At 41.8% G+C, this 22,526-nt stretch overlaps 1 protein-coding gene across 7 annotated transcripts in view; it reads right to left on the bottom strand.

Annotated features, from left to right (window-relative positions):
- The window catches only part of PRICKLE2 (prickle planar cell polarity protein 2), a 306,961-nt gene that overhangs the window by 51,411 nt on the left and 233,024 nt on the right, over positions 1-22,526 (bottom strand). For all 7 annotated transcript variants that reach the window (XM_046680788.1, XM_046680823.1, XM_046680795.1 and 4 more), the window contains one exon: positions 1,107-1,220. In XM_046680788.1, the coding sequence (XP_046536744.1) occupies positions 1,107-1,220 (114 nt within the window). The remainder of the gene's footprint in view (positions 1-1,106; positions 1,221-22,526) is intronic.

Here is a 22,526-nt window from a genome sequence, read left to right as displayed (position 1 = left end):
AATTCGTTAACTGGGCATCAGGTTACAATGCTTGCTCCCTACTTTAAAGGAGAAAGCATTATTTATATTTGCCTTTTGAAGTCTGAAATAAACAACAGAAAAGGAAATTGTGGCTCTCTTTCTAGGGAGTTACTTCAGTTTTTCAGCTTTAGCTTCACTTATGCGATTTATTTTTGAGGTTCTTGAATGATCCTTTTTACTTCAAATGTGGGAAGCTAAAGACTAAAAAAGCACTCACTCATTTCCCCTGGGATCCAGCTTGTGGGTGGGGACAGCTGGTAGAAAGCTGGGGTCCAGCTCTCTGAAGAGGTTCTCTCTCCTTTCAAGTTATAATTATGATTTTGTTTAAAATGCAATCAGAGTGAAATGGACAATTCAATTCTATAGGATTACTATTTTAAAAATCCAAATACTTAAAAATTAATTTCTAGTTTACAAATGTAAACCCCTCAAGCATCATGCTCATTTAAAAGTGGATTTACTAACTTCCCTGTACGATCAATTTAACTTCAAAGATAACAAATGCCTGCGTACAGTGCCATGTGTCTAAGTTCAGAAAAAAGGATAGCTTGCAAGCCATTCTTTCAAGAGTACAAATGACGACCGTGGCAAGTCAGACTTTAAAAGATAAAAGCACAGATGTTCAGCGCAGTAAATCTGGACACGTTGCCTCTACTACAGCACAACACGGAAAATGTGCGAGTTCATTTAATATGAAATGATGTTGAAAATTCACAAGAGTCAGAAATTTATTGCAAGGGCTGAATTGCCCCAAGAATTCTCAATCATCTAATGTACTGGGGCAACCAGCACTTTCTTCTCCCACTAAGAAAGCCTGGACTTGAGATTTTAAATTTTAGTGCTCCCCGGTTAGCCCAAAATAGCTAGTAGTGCCAGGCACAGAGGCAAAGCCAGTCCATAACGAGATTCCGCTTTTCGGTAACACTCTCCAGGAGGCGTCGGACAGTTTCTTTGGCTGTAATTAAGGAAGCTAAAACCTAAAACGAATTGCCAGAGTGTTTCTTTGGAGATCTCATTATCACAGAAGGTAACAACTCACAGAAGGTTCTAAGAAAAGTCTTCTTAAGGCTCCTCCAGCCCCTTACCTCATTGTCATGTGGTGGCAGCTGGTGTAATAGCTGCTTGATTCGCAGTTTCTCTCCAGGACTGTTGACATAAGGAACTTTCTCTTCTGGGAGACAGCTATAGTACTGGTGAACCTGAAGGATGGAAAGTACACAGGTAACTTGTTCCTCACTCAAACCTCTCGCCCATTCCCGCTTCCTGGGCAAACGATTCCCACAGGAGGACACAATCGACTTCCCACGGTCCCCACCCTTCAAGAAACTCAAGAGCATATGAGTTTCTGACTGCCTGCAGAGAAATTCACCCTTAAAGAAAGAGGCGAACAAATCACCCACATCTTGGGGCTTTCCCTCTTTCTATGAGGGGAAAATAAAGCCAGGAAACTTTCCTCGAAAAAGAGAATTCGGCAAACACGCTGGTGAAGCCGGAGGGTAGGGCTTTCTCAAAGACTCCCCCGAGAGCTGACTTTACCATTTTCTCGGTTAGTCTCCAGCATGTAATGTGCCTCCTTCGCCAAAGGGATGTGTCAGCGCCTGCCTTGGCACTGGAGTCAAAGCCAGTAGTTGGCACTCAGTGAACTGCTGGGTCCCTCAGCCTCCACCTACATTCAAAGCCCTCCAGGTTTCCAGCTCTTTGCAAGGCAGCGGCTCACGTGTGTCAGAAAAAGAGTCACTAAATCTGGGATACGGACTGTGTCATTAAAAATCATTATCAACCTGAGTATTTTTACACATCCTTGAATGCTCCCATTTACGACTGTTAGGACAGATTCTTGCATTTTTTGAGGCTCATTCAACCCTAACGACAACGTGGGAAAACACCAAACACCTAATTCTGCCTGAGAAAAGAAAACAGACATCATACCATCCAGCTGTGTGTAAAATTAGGGACAGAAAAAACTGGCCAAAAAAGAAGGTATACTATTACATAGGAGAGGAAAAAAAAAAAAAAGGAACAAAAAAGAAAACAAAAACACCCCACAAGCTCAGATGACATCATGGAAAATACTTTTCAACTATCTCTTAGCATCATGACCAGCTCTTGCGAAACAAGGCATTCATTCAACAAAACGGAAAAGACAGAAGACTTGGGGTTCTTAAATCATCAGATCTATCTCCCGCCACAAGCTTGGTCTAATTCCCTTGAGTTTAGGGAGCCGTGGATATGAACATATGTTTGGGAAGGCTGGGGTGAAGAGTTGCGAAAGCTCTGTCTACTTCGATCTCCAGAAACTAAGTCACAAATATTAGAAGAGAAGAGGAAAAAGGCTTTGCTATGCCAAGGACTTAAAAAAAATGTGAAAGCCATCTTTACTTTCATAACAAATGATCCTAACCATTCACCATCATGTGCATATCACCCTCTTAATCAAACCCCAAAGGCAACCATAAACAGATTTCTCCCACAGACTAGCTGGCATTCACAGGGCAGCCTCCTCAGAGGCACCCGGCAGGGAGCCACATTCTGGGAAGGGAAGGAACGGCTCCAGGTTTTGAGGGCAGCCCACAGGTTACCAGCACTCTCTCTGAGAAGACATAAAAGCCCAGATTATGAGTTCATTTGGGATTAGAAGCTGATGATGATCCCAGCCTAGACTAGCATACCATTTCTTGCTCAGGAGAATCCGTGCACCGTATGTCTCATCTGCTAAGTTTGCCAAATACAAGGAAGCAGGGCCAGTCTCTATGTCTTGGGGAATGGGCTTTGCCTCACCAGTCAAGGAGTGCTTGTAGAAAAGCCTTATTGCAACATTACTTTGTCATTCTCACCACTCCCATTATAGTTACAGAACATGAGGGCCAAATGCTTACACCAAATGAATCACTGTGGATGCTTGATAATGAAGAGTCTAATTGGAGCTCCACTGACCCTCCTCTCAATTGCTCCTCATTACTCACACACCCCTCTCTTCACTGCCCAGAGCAGTCATCCCCGAGAGCGCTTTGGAATTGTCACCTTGAGCCAAGCCCTGTCAGATACTGTCCATGGCTCACTGAGATGGGATCTTCCTTGAACCTTGTGCAGCATGGCCAGGTAGATCTGAACCCCTAGTTATGGCTCTGTCAGTTTCCATCTCTGTGTTCATGAGCAAGTTACACATCTGCTCAGAATCCTCATCACAAGATTGTGGTAATTAAATGAGAGCACAGACAAAGCATGTGGCCCTCAATGATAATAAATAACAGGAACACATAGCAATAAGCATATTATCCATCCTGGCATACTCCAAATGGAACAATCTAGATTTTCTTGGCCTTTCTTCCATTTTGAGAGGTAGGGCAACACTGTTGGCTTATAGAGTGAGACCAAACCCCATCTTAGTCTAAGAAAGAAGATTGCAAGCAATAAAATGCTATTTAAGCTAGTTTGATTTCAGAGGAAAAAAAAGTGGCCAATTATTATAAAAATGTGGTGTTTTCTGAAGAACCCCAGCAATATGGTAGGGCATCATGAGGAAATGGAACCTGCCACTGGAAGGCGATTGGTAAGGGATTCTCATCTCTCTAAGACCAGTGTCCTCATATGTCTGCTCTATCCTCTCTCTGCAGATAGTCTTACCTTCTCAAAGCTTAAGGTTTCCCACAACATTTAAGTTTACACAACCTCAGTTCAAGAGTCTATCCTAGACTGACTAGCTTTGCTCAATTCCAAATTCCCCAGAGAAGGACCCTGATTAAGCCATCTTGGGCAAGGTCCACACCTGGAGACTGGATGGGAAAACTTTCACATGGTTTTAAGACTGGAAGAGAAAGAAGTCCCAATCCAACATGATTGGGTTAAGCTGAGGGCAGCCATGATGGAGAACTCTAGAAATACTTAGGAGATAAATAAATATCTTGGTCCATCCTGAAGACCTTGAATTCTTCAGTCAACAGAGGCAGCAACTACTCTTTGAGAACATAGCTCTATCTTTCCTGGCTGGACATCTTGTGTTGCCTTTTATAATTCAAGTCTACTGATCACCACCACTGAAAATGTGTCCTTTCTCCCAGTCTACCAATAATTCCTCGAATAAAGAATGTGCTAAAATAATTTCTCACAAGGCAACCAATAATTTGGCAGATGACTTAAAAACTTACCTAGTGAGATGCTTCCATTATTAAAACAAATCAGCTTATATTAACTAACAATATTAATTCACAACCTTATTTCATGTGGTAGGTGATCTGTCTTGCTCTCAGCAAGGAGAATGAGTTGGCCATTCACCACTTCCATTCCTCTTCCAAACCTGTTCAAGTCTAGGAGAAAAAATAATCCCTCTCAGGTTGGCTTCTTGTCTCCTCCTGGTGTTTAGGAGCCGGACTTTCCAAACAATTCCTCGAGCAAAGGGGATTAGCAGATGGATGGGAAGGAGGGAGAAACCCCTCTCTTGAATTTCCAATCTGTCTCCGGCTGAACACAGGAACGCTGCGTGCATTTTCCTCTGGCATCCTTCATAATAAACTACTGTATAGCCCAAAACAAACACCAAGTGAACCAATGGTAAGGGGAAAATATTTAGTATACTTTCTGGCACTATAAAAATTAAATTTGGCACCACCTCTGAAAATCCTGCAGATTGCTCATTTTAGCCCAAACATGTTTCACTTGTTAATTTTTACGAGTAAATAAGCAAATCCAATAGAATTTTGTCAATGATGATCATCACCAAGCTATTACCTGGTGTGTTGATAACTTTATTTTTCCTCCTGTGTGTATGGAGTACACTTCTCCAAAAGCAGGTCAGTTGAATGTGCTGGAAACTTTGCTCCCCTTAAACATTCCCAGGTAGAGGTGGCCTGTGACTGTGCCCTGGGTGAAGCCGGACTAGGTACATTTCCCCATGAACAAGAGCATTTGGAGCACAATCAACTGGCTTATGGAAATGGAATAGCTGAAGGCCTTTATTTAAGGTGTTACTCCCAATGGGGAGGTTTGGCAATAACTTCAGTCTGTGTCAGACGGATTGTAAGAGCTTTAGTCAGTGTGCAAAAAAGTCTTCAAAACCAAGGCCTCGCCCAATTTGAAAGACTGGGCTTGTTAGACGGAATTGTACATTTGACAGCATTTCTGCCTGGGCGGAGATGGAAGCTAGAGTCAATGACTCCATGTTGGAGAGGAAAGTGTACTAATTAAAGAAAGTGGGCAAAGTGGTTTATTTTGAGTGGTGGTTCTCAAACTTCAGCCTGCATCAGAACCACCTGGAAGGCTTATTAAGACACAGATTTCTAACTCAGTAGGCCTGGGGTAGGGCCCGATAATTTGCATTTCCAAACACTTCTTGGGTGATTAGGTGATGCCCCTGCTGTTGGTCCAGAGACCACACTTGGAGAGTCTGAGAGTTATCCAAGCCTTTTCCCTCAACAGCCAACCCCAGGAGGTTGCCAGGCAAATGGAGGGATTCCTGTTTTCTCCAAGGGATCCAGGAGGCCCAGAGGCGGGGGGAAGAACCTGTTCAGTCTCACTCAGTTTTGCAGGTGTCTCCTTCCACACCTACATAAATACTTAAGCAAGAGGGTTCCACCAGCTCTGGCAAGAAGGAGAACTCCTAATTTTGGGTGAACACTTTTCATCTCAAAAGTATCCCTATTTTCTTAGAGAGGGAACCCATCAAAGAAGTCAGATTTTCGTGGTTGATCCAGATTCAATCGTCCTTTACCGTCGAAAAGAAGGAAGGGATCAATGAACGTATTTATTCATTGAGTAGCTCTTACGCTTGAAGTGTCTTTATACACAGTATCTCATGGACCCTCCCCACACCCTACAGGTTGGTACATCATACTCATTAGACTGAGCATCACACTGCTGAAAGGTGGTAGAGCCACCTTTGGGTTCGGCTTCCTCACCTCTTTCTCTTTTTTTTCCCATGGATTCTTGGCCTTCTTTATCAAGAAGAGACTGGCATATGGGTGAGAAAGAAGAAAAAAACCAGACAGAGTAGATTCCCCATACGTCTGTATGACTGACAGCAGAAATGATGAACACGTTTTCCTTTGGTGCTCTCCATAAAATATGAACTCCAAAATAAACTGACAGTAACAAGAAATGATGTACTCCAAATTAAACAGTCTTTCCACAATACCTGGCATGATGGTGTAAGGGGGCTGTGGCAGAGATGGCTGCCCACCCACACCTATTTCCCTTTTCTTCCTTAATAAGAATAACATCACTTTACTTAGAGCATCAGTATGCCCAGCTAAGAACAACATTTCCGTACTTCCCTAGTAGGTAAGAGTGGCCATGCGAATAAATTCTGGCCAATGACATGTAATGACATGACTTCTGGGAGAGCTCTTAAAGGAGGCCCAGCAGTTGGCAAAGGCCCTTTCTGTCCATTCCCTCTTCTTCCTGCCTCCTGTCTGGAAAGTAAACAGAATGGCAGGAGCTCCAGCAGCATCTTGTACTATGAAGTAGCCTTAAGAATAGAAGTTTCTAAGCATACCATGGAGCCCCATACTAGCTCTGGATTGCCTATCTCTGAACTTCTTTTTCTTTTTTTTTAAAAGATTTTATTTTTTTCCTTTTTCTCCCCAAAGCCCCCCAGCGCATAGTTGTATATTCTTCACTGTAGGTCCCTCTAGCCGTGGCATGTGGGACGCTACCCCAGTGTGGCCCGACGAGCAGTGCCATGTCCGCGCCCAGGACTCGAACCAACGAAACACTGGGCCACCTGCAGCGGAGCACGCAAACTCAACCACTTGGCCATGGGGCCAGCCCCTCTTTTTTTTTTTTTAAGATTGGCACCTGAACTAACATCTGTTGCCAATCTTTTGTTTTTCTTCTTCTTTTTCTCCCCAACGCCCCCCAGTACATAGTTGTATATTCTAGCTGTAGGCCCTTCTGGTTGTGCTATGTGGGATGCCACCTCAGCATGGCCTGATGAGTGGTGCTAGGTCTGTGCCCAGGATCCAAACTGGTGAAACCCTGGGCTGCCAAAGCGGAGCGCGCAAACTCAACCACTCAGCCATGGGGCCAGCCCCTCTCTCAACTTCTTTTACCAATGAGAGAGAGAAACTATTTCTTTAGTTATAGTCTCAATTACTAGGAAATGAATGCAATTCCCAAATGATACAGCAGTGGTTCTCAAACATTAACATATTCCAGAATCATCTGAAGCTCTTATTGGATGTTTCTCCCATTTTCATCCCTCTGGGTCTGAAAAGGAGCCTAGAGTTCTACATTCCTAATAACCAGCTCACACCATACCAGGAGAAACACTGGGTTAAGAGGAAGGCAAACAAGCTGATGGCAAACACTCCTGAAGTGTAACCTGAGATGTGGGCTGATGCATTTGGAGGGTTTTATAAAAGCCCATCTTAACCCAGAGACTAACGAGAAGATGGGGCCTTTATTTCACATTCTTCCCTTCCTGCAGTTTGAGAAGCTTGGAACCTTAGTTCCTCTATCTCCATTCGGGGAGGCAATATCTAGAATACACCCGAGGTCTCGGAAGGCAGAGAAGGGAAAGATGCTTGCCTGAATCTGTGGCACGTGGGGCTTTTTATGAAAACTGCACACTCGTTCCCAAATGGGGACCCGGAGAACAATCAGGTGGCGTTACAGCTGTGAGCAAGTGGTGATGGGCTGCTTCTGAGGGCCTGTTGGTTCATTTTGCCCCTACTTGCCAGAATTTCATTACCCAGCAATAGCAGAAAAGCGTGGTTAAGTGGCGCCTAAGAGGTAAAATCGTACCAAGTCTGGCTCCTTCCCTTTTCTCCTGGAGACACACAACATAACTTTAATTGGTTTAATCAGGAAGTAATTTACGAAATAACAGTCTAATACCTAATGCCTAAACGATGTCTCCATCATGCTGAAGGTCCCATAGGACTAGGATCAAAAATCAGAAAGAGAAGCTCATTTGGGGTATTTCAAAGAAGAGTATTTCAAAGACTTTTTTCGTTGCTCACACCCAGTGTCTGATTCAACAGCAAACCATGGCAGATGTGGGTTCGAAACATATGCAGAATCCGCTCACCTTCCTCAGCCCCTACATGACCAGTCGAGATATCACTAAGTGCTCGCTGGAATTATTGCCATGTCTGCTTCTGGATCCCGGCTTTCACCTTTGTGCCCCGACAGTTGATTCTCTACTGAGAGCAAGAACAACCCTATCTGAATATAAAGCAGGTCATGGCACTGCTCTTCTCAAAACCCAGTGACTTCTCATCCCCCTCTGACTCAAAGCCAAAGTCCTCACTATAGGGTCATGGTCTTGCCTCCTTAAGAGCCAGCTGACCATATCACTTACAAAATTCCTCTTGTTCAGTTCTGCTCCCAGTGGCCTCCTTGTTATTCCTCTTACCTCAGGGCCTTTGCACTAGCCATTCCCTTTGCTGGGATCATTCCTCCCCCAGATATTTACACGGCGCCCATCCTCATTTCTTCCAGTCTTTGCTTAAAGGTTACTTCATCAGAGAGGTCTTCTCTGACTACCCTAACAAATCAGCATCCCCACCTCTTACTCTCTAGACCAGTGCTTCTCAACTGGGGCTAATGTTGACCCCCAAGGGATATTTGGCAATGTCTGGAGACATTTTTGGTTGCAACTGGGGAGTGTGTGTGTGCGCGCTATTGGTATATAGCGAGTCTGGGCCAAGGATACTGCTAAACCTCCTACAATGCATAGGACAGCTTCACAATAAAGAAAGATCTGGATCAAAATGTCAATAGTGGTGAAACTGATAAACCCTTAACCTGCTTTTCATCAAAGAACTTACCAGTTACTGATGCATAATCGAATCATTCATTCTCTCTCTCTTCCCTCTAGAAGGTGAACTCCTGGGACTTTGTGTACTACCTACCCCCTGAAGAGGGTCTGGCAAGCAGTAGGGACTCAACAAATGTTTGCTGAATGAATGCATGCTGTGTTCAGATCTCATCTTTCTGCCTTTCTGCTTTATCAAAGGATTTGGACAGGGACATGCAGCAAGAGAAAACACAGGTGAGGTTTCAGAAGGAACAAGAGTAAAACTCACAGAGCTTCCCTTTCATTCCATCAAAGCACTTGCTCTTCCACCAAAGATATGTGATGGAGGAGATGCTAAGAGAAGGATGACTAACTGTCAATGCACTGTTTCTTTAAGAGGAAGGGACAAAAGCAACATTCATTTGTATTTGAAGCCAGAGAACTCCTTTCACGTTGAGTCAACTTTGTTCAAGCAAATTGGAGACAATAGTCACACCACGTCCTAAGCAGGTACCGCACTTCAAAATCACGGGAGTTGTTCCGCTCCTATGCCTGCTAGCTCACATGTGCTCACTCTCTTTCAAATCTTTTAGTTTTAAAAATTTTTTATTTAGAATATTAAACTCCAATGTTTAGTTACAAAATACTTTCCATTTAGTTTGGAGCATTATCTGACAGTTATTTATTTTATCCTGTCTTAAAGAAAAGGTCCCAGAAATGGAAGAACTTGGAGTTTAAACACTTTCTCTTTAAGCTACAATTACAGAAAGACTCCCTTGCCCCAATTTTACCACAAGACTCTTTGCAGAATGCCCACACATTTGTATCTATACCCTCCTAAAAATTCCCCAACAGTTGTTTACCTTTTTTTGTTGACAGCTTCAATACTGCCTTTAGATAAAATACACACTTACACATGCATGAAAAAAAGCAGGATGGCAGTTTCCTACAGTGGTTAAGTGTTTAGACTCTGGAGTCACGTCGTTTGAGTCTGAATACTGGAAACATCTGCACATAGTTGGGTAAGTTAATTTATCTCTTATGGAGTCAATATCTCTATCTGTAAAATGGGGACAATAATGTTTACCTGGAAGCATTACTATAAAGCTCGAATGATATAATGTAACTAGCAGAGAGACAGGCACACAGTGAGGGCTCTGTATTTCTTAGCTTTGAAGAAACATAATGCGCAAGTCATAAATGTCTATGTTATGGACTAATTGTGTCCCCTTCCCCCCAAATTCGTATGTTGAAGCCCTAACCCCCAATGTGACTGTAGTTGGAGAGAGCACCTTTAAGGAGATAATAAAGGTTAAATGAGGTCATAAGGGTGGGACTCTAATCAGAACGGACTAGTGTCCTTATAAGAAAAGGAAGAGACCCCAAGAGAGCGCATGCACAGAGGACAGGCCTTGTGAAGACACAGCGAGGAGGTGGCCGTCTGCAAGCCACGGAGGGAGCTCTCACCAGACACCAACCCTGCAGGCACCTTGATCTTGGACTTTCAGCCTCCAGAACTGGGAGAAAATAAATGTCTGTTGTTTAAGGCACCCAGTCAGTGGTATTCCATCATGGCAGCCCGAGCACTCTAAGATGTTCTACTAAATGCAAGGAACTGCTGAGTGCTTGTGGGGAGAGGACACATATATGAACAAGAAACTACCCCTGGGTGACTGAGGTCATGTTTTAGTAGACTGTATAAGACAAGTCGGCAAATGACGGCAAAGCAAAGTTAAAATAATGCAAAAGCCATCAGAGGCAGACAAAAACACTACAAAGTTCACAACATAATAAATCGAAGGCCTAAATTTGCAGCACTTGCCAATTTCCATGGTGTGAAACAATCCTACGATGGCTGATTTCAAAAGACCAATGTGACGTCATTGATGTGGGGTTGGGAAGCGATGCACGGTGTCGTACCATTATAGAGTATGTCCACCATGTGGAGATAATAGACAAGATGACTTCAAGAGCATGGATGATGGAGAAATATAAGGAAGTAATTATGAAGTGATGAGTTTTGAGTATTTATTACCCATGTTTTTAACATAATTTAAGTTTATAGAATTAAGTTTTTAAAATGGCTGAATTTAACAACTGGCTTACAAAATTCTTAAAAACTGACATTGGATCTTGTGACACCATATGAGTCAGTTCCAGCACTTGGCTGTAGAAACTTACACAGTCAGTTTCTTTGGCAAACTCTCTTTAAAAAAGGTAAAAAAAAAAAAAAGAAAGAACAGTAGAAGGGCTGTAAACACCTAAAGACGTTCAAAGAGTAGGATGACAACCCATCTGCTGTCTAACTCTGACTGTGTCTTCATTGGTTCTAAGCAAATAAGCCAAGTTATCTACCTCAGCTGACATGTGCTTCAAAATATTTACAGCTCTCAGTCTCCTAGACTTTTCCGTATCTCCTCCCTCCATCTTCCAGAATTTTCTCCTTTCTTTATATATCTTTGCCTTTGCTTCCTTCTTGTTTCCTTTTTAAATCCACAGGCATAATATAGACTGAAGAACATTTAAAGTCATTATGTATTGGCAGGTGTCTTCTTTTCTTTCTAAAGTTAAAAAGGATGTGAATTGACAAATCGTATCTCCATGAAGAAGAAAAACGACAACAAAAAACTCCACCCCAAACCTTAATAATACTCTTCTTTTTTAAGCTGGGATGTGATTGGCCAACTGTATTCTAGTAGGTCAGTGTTTCTTATTTAAAAAAAGGAAAAAAGATCCTCCACGTCTGGGATAGCTACTCAAACATCAACTGTGTTAATATTTGCCTACAGTGTAGGAGAAAGAGACTGCATTTGATGGTTCTAATGTTTGAGTCTTGACTATGACAAATGCTAAGTCTGCAACTTTGGCCAAGTTATCTAAATTCTCTGGGTTTCAGTGGTCTCATCTCTAAGACTAGAATAATTCTACTTATCTCACAGAGTTGTGAGGAGTTAAGGTGACAAGAGAATGAAAATACATTGCAAATTGTAAGGCTCTATATAATTATCAGTTCAGTATTATTATTGAAAAAAACAACATTGGAGATTAGAATTGCACTGGGCTGCTAATAATAATGATCTGAGTATAGTGGTCTAGGGCTGATAGGGCATTTTTTAAAACCCATGAAGGATCTAGGCTCTTTCTATCTTTCTGTACCATCATCCTAAGTATTTGTGGCATCTATTCTCAAAATTGCAAAAAGGCTGCTGGAGCTCCAGCCATCATGTTCATATTCCAGGCAAGAAAATGGGGAAAGGCAAGGGTCAAAAGACCTATCTCCCAGTTGGGTCAATAACATTTAAAGAGATATCCTGGAAGTACTAACCAACTTTTATTTATAACCCCGTGGCTACACCTAGCTCCTATAATCCTTTAGTTGAACATATTGCTGCCCAGAATAAAATCAGGTTTTGTTAGAAAGAAAGGAGGAGACACTGATGCTGGGTGGACACTAGCAATCTGTGTCCTTAATAAATATCTGAGTTTGGGGTTACCTTTTTCCCAGGTGGACTCTTTAGGAGTTTCCTACACAACATCTTTCCTGTGTGTTAAATCACTGTTTTTGATTCCACACTTCACATACAACACAATCAGTCCATTTTCCTCTCTAGTAAGTACAGAGTCACAAGTCTTCAAAAGAACTTTGAAGAAAGTTTACAAAGCAGCAACAGAAGAAATCCTAGGACAAAAACACTATTTCACTGTCCAAAGTGCTGTATAATGACACATGCTATAATTCCAAGAAGAATCCTTTCTTAAATAGACTGGAGCTTGCTGCTTACAGGATACTGTTGGAAATCCATTCTAAAAGACAAGTGATCTTGAAATCAGTTCCTTTAAGGCAGCTTCATTTCAGGAGATTAAAATAACTGAAGGCTGTCAACTCCTGGAGAAGAATGGAAACTAAGGAGCCCCCTTACGCGTTACGAAGTAGGTATTTCCGACCATCACAGCTACATTCAGCCTGAGCTGCACCACCTGCCCCATTAGGTTTCAAATGTACCACAGATACAATTGCAAGAATTTCGACTTCCCTGTTCTGAGAGGCCAGAAGGCGAATGAAGGTAATATCATGGCCTGCAGGTTCAAGGTGAGATATGGTGACAAAACTCTAAACGTCCTCTCTTATTCCATTTTAGAGAAATGGACAGGATGGAGGGTCTCATTAGGATGAAGTAGATTACGCCACAGTAACAAACACCACCAAAACATCACCAGCTTTGCACCACACTTGTTTTTTAACTTTTTAAAAAAAAATTTAAATTTTCCTTATTGTGATACAGTATATATAACATAAGATTTACCATTTTAAATTATACAATTCAGTGGAATTAATTACATTCATAATGTTGTACAACCATCGCAACTATTTCCAATCTTTTTTATCATGCCAAGCAGAAACTCTCTACCCTTCAAGCAATAAATCACCATTCCTCCCTCCTTCCAGCCCCTGGGAACCGCTAATCTACTTTCTGCCTCTGAGAATTTACCTAGTCCAGGTATTTCATCTGAATGAAATCATACAACATTTGTCCTTCTGTCTTCGGCTTATTTCACCTGGCCTAATGTTTTTAGGGTTCATTCATGTTGCAGCATCAGAACATTGCTTTTTATGATGGGATATTTCATCATATTAATACACCACATTTTGTTCACCCATTCGTCTGTTGATGGAAATTGGGCTGTTTTCCCCATTTGACTATTCTGAATGATGCTTCAATGAACATTGGTGTACAAGTACCTGTTTGAATCTCTACTTTCAGTTCTTTTAGGTGTATACCTAGGAGTGGCAATTACTGGTTCATATGGTGATTATATGTTTAACTTTTTGAGGAACTGTCAAACGGTTTTCCACAGTGGCTGCAGCGTTTTATATTCCCACCAACAACATACATGTACGAGGGTTTCAATTTCTTCACATCCTTGCCAACACTTGTTATTTTCCATTTTAGAAAATTACAGGCATCCTAGTAGGTGCGAGGTGGTATCTCATTGTGGTTTTGATTTGCATTTCCCCAATGATCAATGATGTTGAGCATCTTTTCACGTGCTTATTGGCCATCTGTATATATCTTCTTTGGAGAAATGGCTATACAAGTTCTTCGCCTATTTTTTGAGTTGTTTATTTTTGTTGTTGGGTTGTGGGAGTTCTTTACATATTCTGGATATTAAACCCTTATCCACACAGTTTTATTTCTCACTCACATTACATCTGGGATATGGGTAGGCAGAGACCCAGGTGATAGAGGCTCCATATTGACATGTGCCTCCATGAGGATGGCAGCAGAGAAAAGGAAGCTTGGATGTGAACACTGACAATGAAACACTTTTACCTGGACGTGATGCATGTGACTTCTGTGTACATTTCACTGGTTAAAGCAAGTCACTTGGCCATGCCTAGTTTGCACAGGAGTGAGAAAGTACAATCCTCCCCTGTGCCTGGAAGGAGAGGAGCCGATCATTTGTGAACAGCCCTAATTCCCCCACAGCAGGAAAAGGATGGAATGATGTGTGAACAAGACATCATCTCTTGGAAGGGACTGATTCACAATTGATTGTTATTGGTGGCAGTTATATTCTGTAAAGTTGCAGCCAACCACTGAATTAGTGAATGTTGAACCACTGCTCCTGGGGGAAATACAGGGCCAGGTGCCTGTGAGCCCCGATCACATTTTTTGTCAATGGATCAATCTATGATCTTGTTTTACATGCGTTTCTCTTTAAGGACACCTTATTTAATATCTATTGTTGATTTATGGACATTGAATTTACAGTCAACAGCACTTATAGCTCATGATGACTGAAGATTATCTAACACACATATTTTCTCCATAAGGCATCTCACAGGCTTCTCGACCTTAGGAACATTACACAGCACTTCAATACCAAGATCCAGGGCCATTCTTTTTTTGGATTGGCCCTAAGCTGGCATCTGTTGCCAATCTTTTTTTTTTTTTTCTTCTTCTCCCCAAAGCCCTCCAGTACATGGTTGTATATCCTAGCTGTAGGTCCTTCTGTTGTGCTGTGTGGGACACCACCTCAGCGTGGCCTGATGAGTGGTGCTAGGTCTGCACCCAGGATCTGAACCAGCGAAACACTGGGCCGCCAAAGTGGAGTGCATAAACTTAGCCACGGGGCTGGTCATGGGCTGTTTTAAACAGCAAAATGACCAACAAAAAGTACAAATGCAAGGGGCTGGCCCCATGGCCTAGTGGTTAAGTTCAGCATGCTCAGCTTTGGCAGCTGCGTTTGCTTCCTGGGTGCGGACCTACACCACTCATTGGTGGCCATGCTGAGGCGGCAACCCACATACAAAACAGAGGAAGACTGGCACAGATGTTAGCTCAGGGCAAATCTTCCTCAGCAAAAAAAAAAGTACAAATGCAAAAAATCATGGCACTAAATACAGATGACGAAAAGCCCATTTGTTTATTGTATGAGATTTGAAACAAAAGGCGGAACATTGCCTTGTTGGACCCTCAACTGGCAACATGCTGGGGGGAAATTTGAAATTTTCACCCCTCTGCACATGTCTAGGAAGGACTGTGAAAGCACTGCGAGTACTGATTTTGGGGTTACAAACAAATCTTGACAGATAGGTGCAATCTGCAAATACCTAATCCATGAATAATGAGGATGGACGAGATTATAACCTATTTGACCTGTTCAGGAGTAAGGAGCGCAGCCATGATTTAAATTTAGGTCTGACCTCAAAGCTCACTCTCTTCCCACTTCACCCCGCTATCTCCATAAACCCGTCACAGGATTACACTCTGCCCTGAGTATTTGATCAATCAATGACTAGTGTAGTCACAGTTCATTCTTCAAGCTTGTGATTCCTGTTAATACCTTGAATAATAAACAGGCTAGAGGAGCTGCTTAACCATGAAAGCCACATGGACCAGCTGGAACTCCAAAGACGATGGAAATTGCATTATATGGAAGTGTGTATGCTTTGCGTGTCATGTGTGTACATTAGGTGGTAAGGGTCACGTGAACTGACTCAGGCTTGACAAACCTTTTCCTTTGAGGTTTATGCAAGAGAAGTTAATGTGCTCAGGTTCATTCCAGACAAAGATCATGTGGTCCTTGAAGTGACTGCTCTGATTCCTGAGAGCATATTTTAAAATTTTAATTTGTTATTTTATTTCAGGTATTTAATTGTTTTGTGGGAAAATACACATAAAATTTACTACTTTAACAATTTTTAAGTGGCATTAAGAATATTGTCGGGCAACCATCATCACCATCCATTTCTAGAACTTTTTCATCTTCCCAAATTAAAACCCTACACCCATGAAACACTAAGTCCCTATTCCCCCTCCCCCAGCCCCTGGCAACCACCATGCTTTCTGTCTCCATGAATTTGACTAGTTGAGAGTGATTTTTATTGCATGTTGGGACCAAATGTTCTTCAGCAGTAACACTTCTCTAAAATTATGGTGAAAATCAATGGAGAAAAAAATGAGTCAGACAATATTATCCACATTTACATTTAAGTCCTTTTATAAGCAACTTTCCTTCTGTTTTTAATAAGATAATTAAAGATTGCAGGGCAGACATTGGCCCCAGCCATTAGAATCCGTAACAAATGAGCGGATCTGGGCACTCACTTGTTCCTAGTGTGCTTCCACTGAGATGACCCATGAGATAAATTGCTACTGATAATTGAACAAATTATTTCTCCTGAACTTTCAGCCTCAAGGCATTAACTTAATATTTTATGGATCATAAAATTCCCATTATATAGCACCTCTTCCTAGCTCATGAAAGAGTCTTCTGATTGTTCTAGGAGTGCATGAGAGGAAATCAAATGGGTAGTCAATAATTGAAGAGAAGAGAAGTCAGTATCAAGTAGGCTCAGACCTAGAGAGGGAGTTCCGGCAGGCAGTCTTCAGCATCCTGACATTCCTCACAGCTAGGCTAAAGCAAGCCTCATCCACGTGCTACAGTCTTATTCACAGAAACAGTAGCTGTTGTGACGTGGTGAGCCAATGAAAGTGCCCAGCTGAACAGCACCCTTTAGTCTTGATCTTCTGATATAATTATCTCCTTTCCTTTTGTTGCCTATAGCATTCTTTACCCTCGTTTTAGTTATTCTATTGAAGACGCCTAAACTTTTTTTTTTGGAAATCATCAGGAAATGGAAGAAAAAAAAGGCTTAATTTTACACATATATTTTTAGGAAGCAGACTTTTGAAAATGGATAGTTTCAGAATCAGTTCTCATCTATGTTAAATGAAAGGAGCAAAGATGTAAAAAAAATAGATAAGATGGTTCTAAAATTATAAGTATTGATATGATTTTGTTTGAAGAGAAACCATTTAAAATCCTACTTTATTCAGACTTGAGCAAATAATGAACTCAAGGTGAGGTGAAGTGGCTCAGAAGTATATTGAGATGCAGGCTATTCAAGATGGGAGAAAAAATTTTCTGTGAGTAAGCTAAAAAATGGTACTAAACAATGTACCACATAAGGTCCCTGTCATATTGAGAAGGAAGAGAGAAACACTGATATTGGTTAAAAATGAATGAAGTGGGGAAGCAAGGCACTAATGACTGCAAGTGTGAAGGCACTGGGGCCAGAGGGAGCCTGCGGTACCTGAAGAGTAGAAGGGCTAGTAGTGTGGCTAGATGTTAACAAATGGCAGGTAACCCTACGAGAACAGAAATATATTCTATAGCTTTCCAACCAGCAAAGGAAAATGAAAGAAACTGGGAAAAGGTCATTAAAAAAGAGAAGCCAAGAAAATAGAAAAAATGCAGAAGAAAAAAGACGGTAAACAGGAAAAAAGTGGTGGTAATAATTATCTAAGTTATCATAATAAATGTAAACATACTATATCCACCTATTAAAATACAGATGATCAGTTTGGATTAAAAAGTAAAACACAATATCCATCATATGCTGCTTATTTAAAACAAATCCATAAGAAATGGTTGAAATAAAAGAATGGAAAAGTATAGTCTTGCAATTAACTCACCAAAAGAAAGCAGAATATTAATATTCTACGAACCAGAATTTAAGCAAATATAATTAGGAGGGGTAAAAAGGGATGTTACAATTTACTAATTGTAAATTGGTCATTTCAAAATTATTAGTTTTACAATTTGTTGATCATTTTGTAACAGCCATCATTTTGCTACTTGTATTTCTGGAAAATATTATTAATGCAGCTGTTCATAAACTCCTTAAGAACCATAAAAATGATTTTCATGTTAAAATAAATGTAATAAAACACAAAAAGTGATGTTACAAATAATAAAGGGAAAACAATCTATAAAAAATACAGCTTAATCATAAACTTGTAGGCACCCCAAAAAAGAGCCTCAAAACATATAAAGCAAAAAGAAGCAAATCTATAAACACAATGAGAGATTTTAAGATGCCTCTCTCTGACATCAATAGATCAAAACACAAAAAATTATGAAGGCTCTAGACTATATTATATTATTAGTAATTATTGTTCATTAACTCTTTCACCTTTCTTCTAACACTTTGAAAACATCACCTTGTTTACTCTCGCTTTATATTCATCAGCAAAGATTTCACATCCTTATTTTCAAATGCGGAACAGAAACTAGAAGGTGGTAGGAAACTCAGTCAAGCCACTTAGATAACTGATTGAAACTGAACTTTTCTGATTCATAACTTTCTGGACTTGAATGTCCCTTTTCTGTGTATCTGCCTGGTCTACAGTCCTTAGGCATTACGTGCTGATGCTGTAAGGGGAAGAGCAGTGATGTAAATTAACTCTGTGCCCTAAATTCTGGCTCTTGTGACAATACACAAATTATCTACTTTCTCTGAGATTGTTTCCTTAAATGTCAAATGCAAGTTCCAGGTTCAACAATTTCTACAGTCTTATTTCTATAGTTCTTGTCCCCCCACCTCCCTAATCCCTTGACAGGAGCTTCAGACCTGGATGTCAGATGGGCCTTTCCAAGAAAATTGTTTTCACACCAAGTGGCCTTTACAATTAGTAATTATCGCTAATGCTTCTTGAAATGCCAGGTACTGTAATAGCTGCTGTATAAAGCAGGAACCATTACTATCTTAAGGATGATTATATTTTATAGATGAGGAAAAATGACCTGACCAAAGTAATAAAACTTGCTCCAATCATACATATAGCCAGAGTAGAAGGGCTGGATCAGGTCCCAGGAGTGTCTGACACCAAAGCCATGGCCTTTAACCACTGTGTTTGGGAAAGACCACCCACTGGCCATATTTCAGCAGAGCTCTTTCTCATGTCCTATCCACCATCCAGATGAATTACTGATGATCCACACAGCAATGGGGTCCAGGAGAGGAAGAGATCCTTCAAAACCATGCATGAGCCCAACCTCCAACTGACCCACCTGGTTTGACTTGACCGTCTCCCTCAAACAACATGAGCAGAGTTGCCAAGTGGCCGGCAAAATCAGTTGGTTGGCATTTCCTCTCCTTTCCCTGCCTGCCTCTCTGTCCAAGTCTATGATGCTTGCAATGATTTGCAAAACGATGGAAGAGGAAGGAGAGAACAAAAAAGGGCCTGAAGTGTTCAAAATCTTGACCATCAAAACTGGGGAAATCACAGCCTCCCACCTTCCCCCCATGTCACTCAATGCCATTGAGGATGAGGCACCACCTCTTTTTCCTGATACCCTTTGGCAAGAGGCAAAAAGGAGGTTTTTCCCAGGGTTTCAGTGAAGTAAGAAATAAAAAGCCATCGCTGAGCTAGGCTAGTTAATGTTTATAGTCTCTCCTAGGTTGCTGCAAGACTTGCTGTTACCTTTATGGAAATCAGAAAGACACCCTCCCAAATACAAATTACAAAAAGCAAGCCCCCCGTGTGGGAAGAAAGAGTCCTGCATTACAGCCAGGTAAGCTGCAAGGTGCCTTACGTCAAACAAAATGTTTGGCCTCCTTGCCTCCTTTTGGGAGTCATCAGAGCCCAGGCGAATATCAGCCTCCAATCACCCCTTTCACCGGGCACCTTTGTGTAGTGCACAAACTGTACAACTGCATGTGGCAGCCCTGATCCCCTCCCAAGCTGAGAGCTTATGAATTTATCCTTTGGGTTCAGGAAATGCAGGTTCAGAGAGTGCCTGAATAATTAGCTTCCCTTACCAAGATATGATCACTGAATTTGAATCAGTCTTTCTAATTGTCAAAGCAATAACAACTACCACCACTATTTATTGAGTGCCAACTACATGTTAGGCACCATCCTGGGGAATTTACAGAGAGGATGAAATGAGCCAGTTTGTGGAACTGATTTTTTTAGTGCCATCCATCTGGATGTTGATGAGTTTCCGTCCCAAATTTCCTTTTTATTGTGTATAATAAATACTGAGCAATTCTTTCTGACAGTACTTGGCCAAAAGGCTCAGTTACTTCCTGCGGCAACCAATGGAACCTTAGGAAGACTCTGCCACTGGCATAAGAGGATTCTTGCCTCCCTGTTTGCTAAAGAACAACTTCATTCCATTCATTCACTTTACTGAGGTATTTAAAACATAATAAACCACTGATTTTCAAAGTATACAACTAAGAGAGTTTGACATATTCATATACCCACAAAACCATCAGCATAATTAAGATAGTGAAAATACCTATTACCTTCAAAATTTCCCCCTGCCCTTTTGCCATTCCTCTCTCTCACTCTCTCCACTTCCCCTACCCCCAAGGAACCTCTGATCTGCTTTCTGTCACTATAGATTAGTTTGAATTTTCTAGAGTTTTATATAAATAGAATCATACAGCATGTACTTTTTTGGTCTGGCTTCTCTCACTCAGAATAATGATGCTGGGACTCATTCACATTGGTGCATATATCAAGAGTTCATTTCTTTTTATTGCAGAGTAGTATTTTACTACATGGATATAACACAATCTGTTTATCCGTTTGTCTGTTGATGGGCATTTGGGTTGTTTCCAATTTTTGGCAATTAAAAGGAAAGCTAAAAGCTGCCATTTTTAAAGTCCCATGCTTAGGGTATTGTCTCATTTAATCCTCATGACCAAGCTGTCGTTAGGTAACGACATTCTTATTTTTCAGATGATGAAATAAAAGCTCATGAAAGTGGATTAACTTGGCCATTGCTCAAGAGCAACACAGCTAGGACTTGGACACAGAGCTACTTAGTGCCAGAGCTTACAGTCTTGAATGCTGTCAGCTCGGAAGGATAGTACTTGAGAGAGAGAAGCCACGGGAGACCAGCACAAAGCCCGAAGTCTGTGTCTTCCACAAAGCGTCTACATCGGCCTATGAATGGGTCCACGCCATACAAAGCAAAATGTCAAGACAGGGCTTGGGAAGCTCCAGTTTTACACTGGACCTGGAAAACAGCCACACTGAAATCACACCAGACTAAGGGCTTGCACATAATGCGTGCTTAATAAATAACCGTCGAATGAATAAATGGCTGAGTGCACAGTGAATGAATGAATGGACAGACAGATGGATGGATAGAGGAAGTAAGTTATTTGTTGACTGGACGGTAGATTCATCAAACCATACCACGAAGCTACACAAAATATCTCATGAATCATTAGGCAGAGGAGATCAGCTTGATAGTAAAGTGCACGGTCACACCAGCCCACAAGGCAGGCTGCCTAGTTAGCACAAAGGGTATGCAGCTGTGAACTCAGGCAGGCAGTCCCAGTGCTGAGGCCCACGCCCGATCTTGAGGATCCCAGAACACATTTACAGCAAAGGTTGAAGACATCTGTCTTGAAAGCTGGGAAGCCCAATGGCAGGTCTCCCTTCCTGCGTTTGCAAATGAGCCTTGGCTTCTCCAGGCCTCACGCTCTGCATGCCTTGACAAAGCCCTGCTGGTGGAACGTGGCCACATGGATGCTGACTTCATCTGGCACAGGCCCTCAAGCCTGAACCCAGGTTCTAGTCCCATCTCTGACAGCTCCATTGAAAACAAGTTCATTAACAGGCAGTTTTATTGAATGCTGTACACACAGGAATATTTCCCATTGTCATCCAATAACGTCAGTGCATTTCTGGAGCCAAGATAAACACAGTATTGTTCACGTGACTGGTTTCCTGAGAACAGTTCAGGGGATCGCTTCGGGGACTCCTTGTATCTCCTTCTTACCTTCCTTCCCCACTCATCTCTCCCACTGCACTGAAAACACTGGGGTGAGTGACAGTGAAGGCTAACACAGGAGAGGCAGTTCAGAAAAAATTTAATCCAATCTAGTTGGAGAGGCATGCATCTCACTGCAGCCATGAAATTCAATTTTGAGCTCAGCGTGTGCTGATGGAGTAATGAAATGAAGACGACACTGCAAATGGCTGGTGAGTCTAATGATGGTTTTTGTGGGGTTTTTGGAGGGGCTATTATTTTGTGCATTCCCTCCCTATGAACCAGAACCACCCAGCAGGCCTAGAGAGATGAAGTGCCTTGTCATTCTTCTCTCCCTTCCCCCACATCTGCCAGCCTCTGTCCCTCTCGGTATAAAAAGCTTCTCACAGAAAAAGAGCAAACTGTCACCAGCATCAAAGTCAATGGTAAAGCTGGGTGCCTGGCACTGTGGCCCCAGCCCAGTGGTGAGTCACAGCTCTAGAGTTCACGGTTGTGCAAGAACAGGGACAAGAGCATCTTCTGGGTTCACAGGCCAAGGAGCAGGCTGAAGGAGCAACACCAGAGGAGGATTTTAAAGGCATCTTGAATTCTCCTTTAACAAACAGCCTTGTATTCAGACCAGATTCAAGGAAATCGGTGAAGGCCAAGACACTGGGGATAAATGGGGTAACTTCTGGGGCTCATC

The sequence above is a fragment of the Equus quagga genome, chromosome 1 (assembly GCF_021613505.1).
Source record: "Equus quagga isolate Etosha38 chromosome 1, UCLA_HA_Equagga_1.0, whole genome shotgun sequence".
Classification (NCBI taxonomy): domain Eukaryota; kingdom Metazoa; phylum Chordata; class Mammalia; order Perissodactyla; family Equidae; genus Equus; species Equus quagga.
Note: the sequence above shows the minus strand (reverse complement) of the source record. Positions and strands in the feature narration are given on the sequence as shown.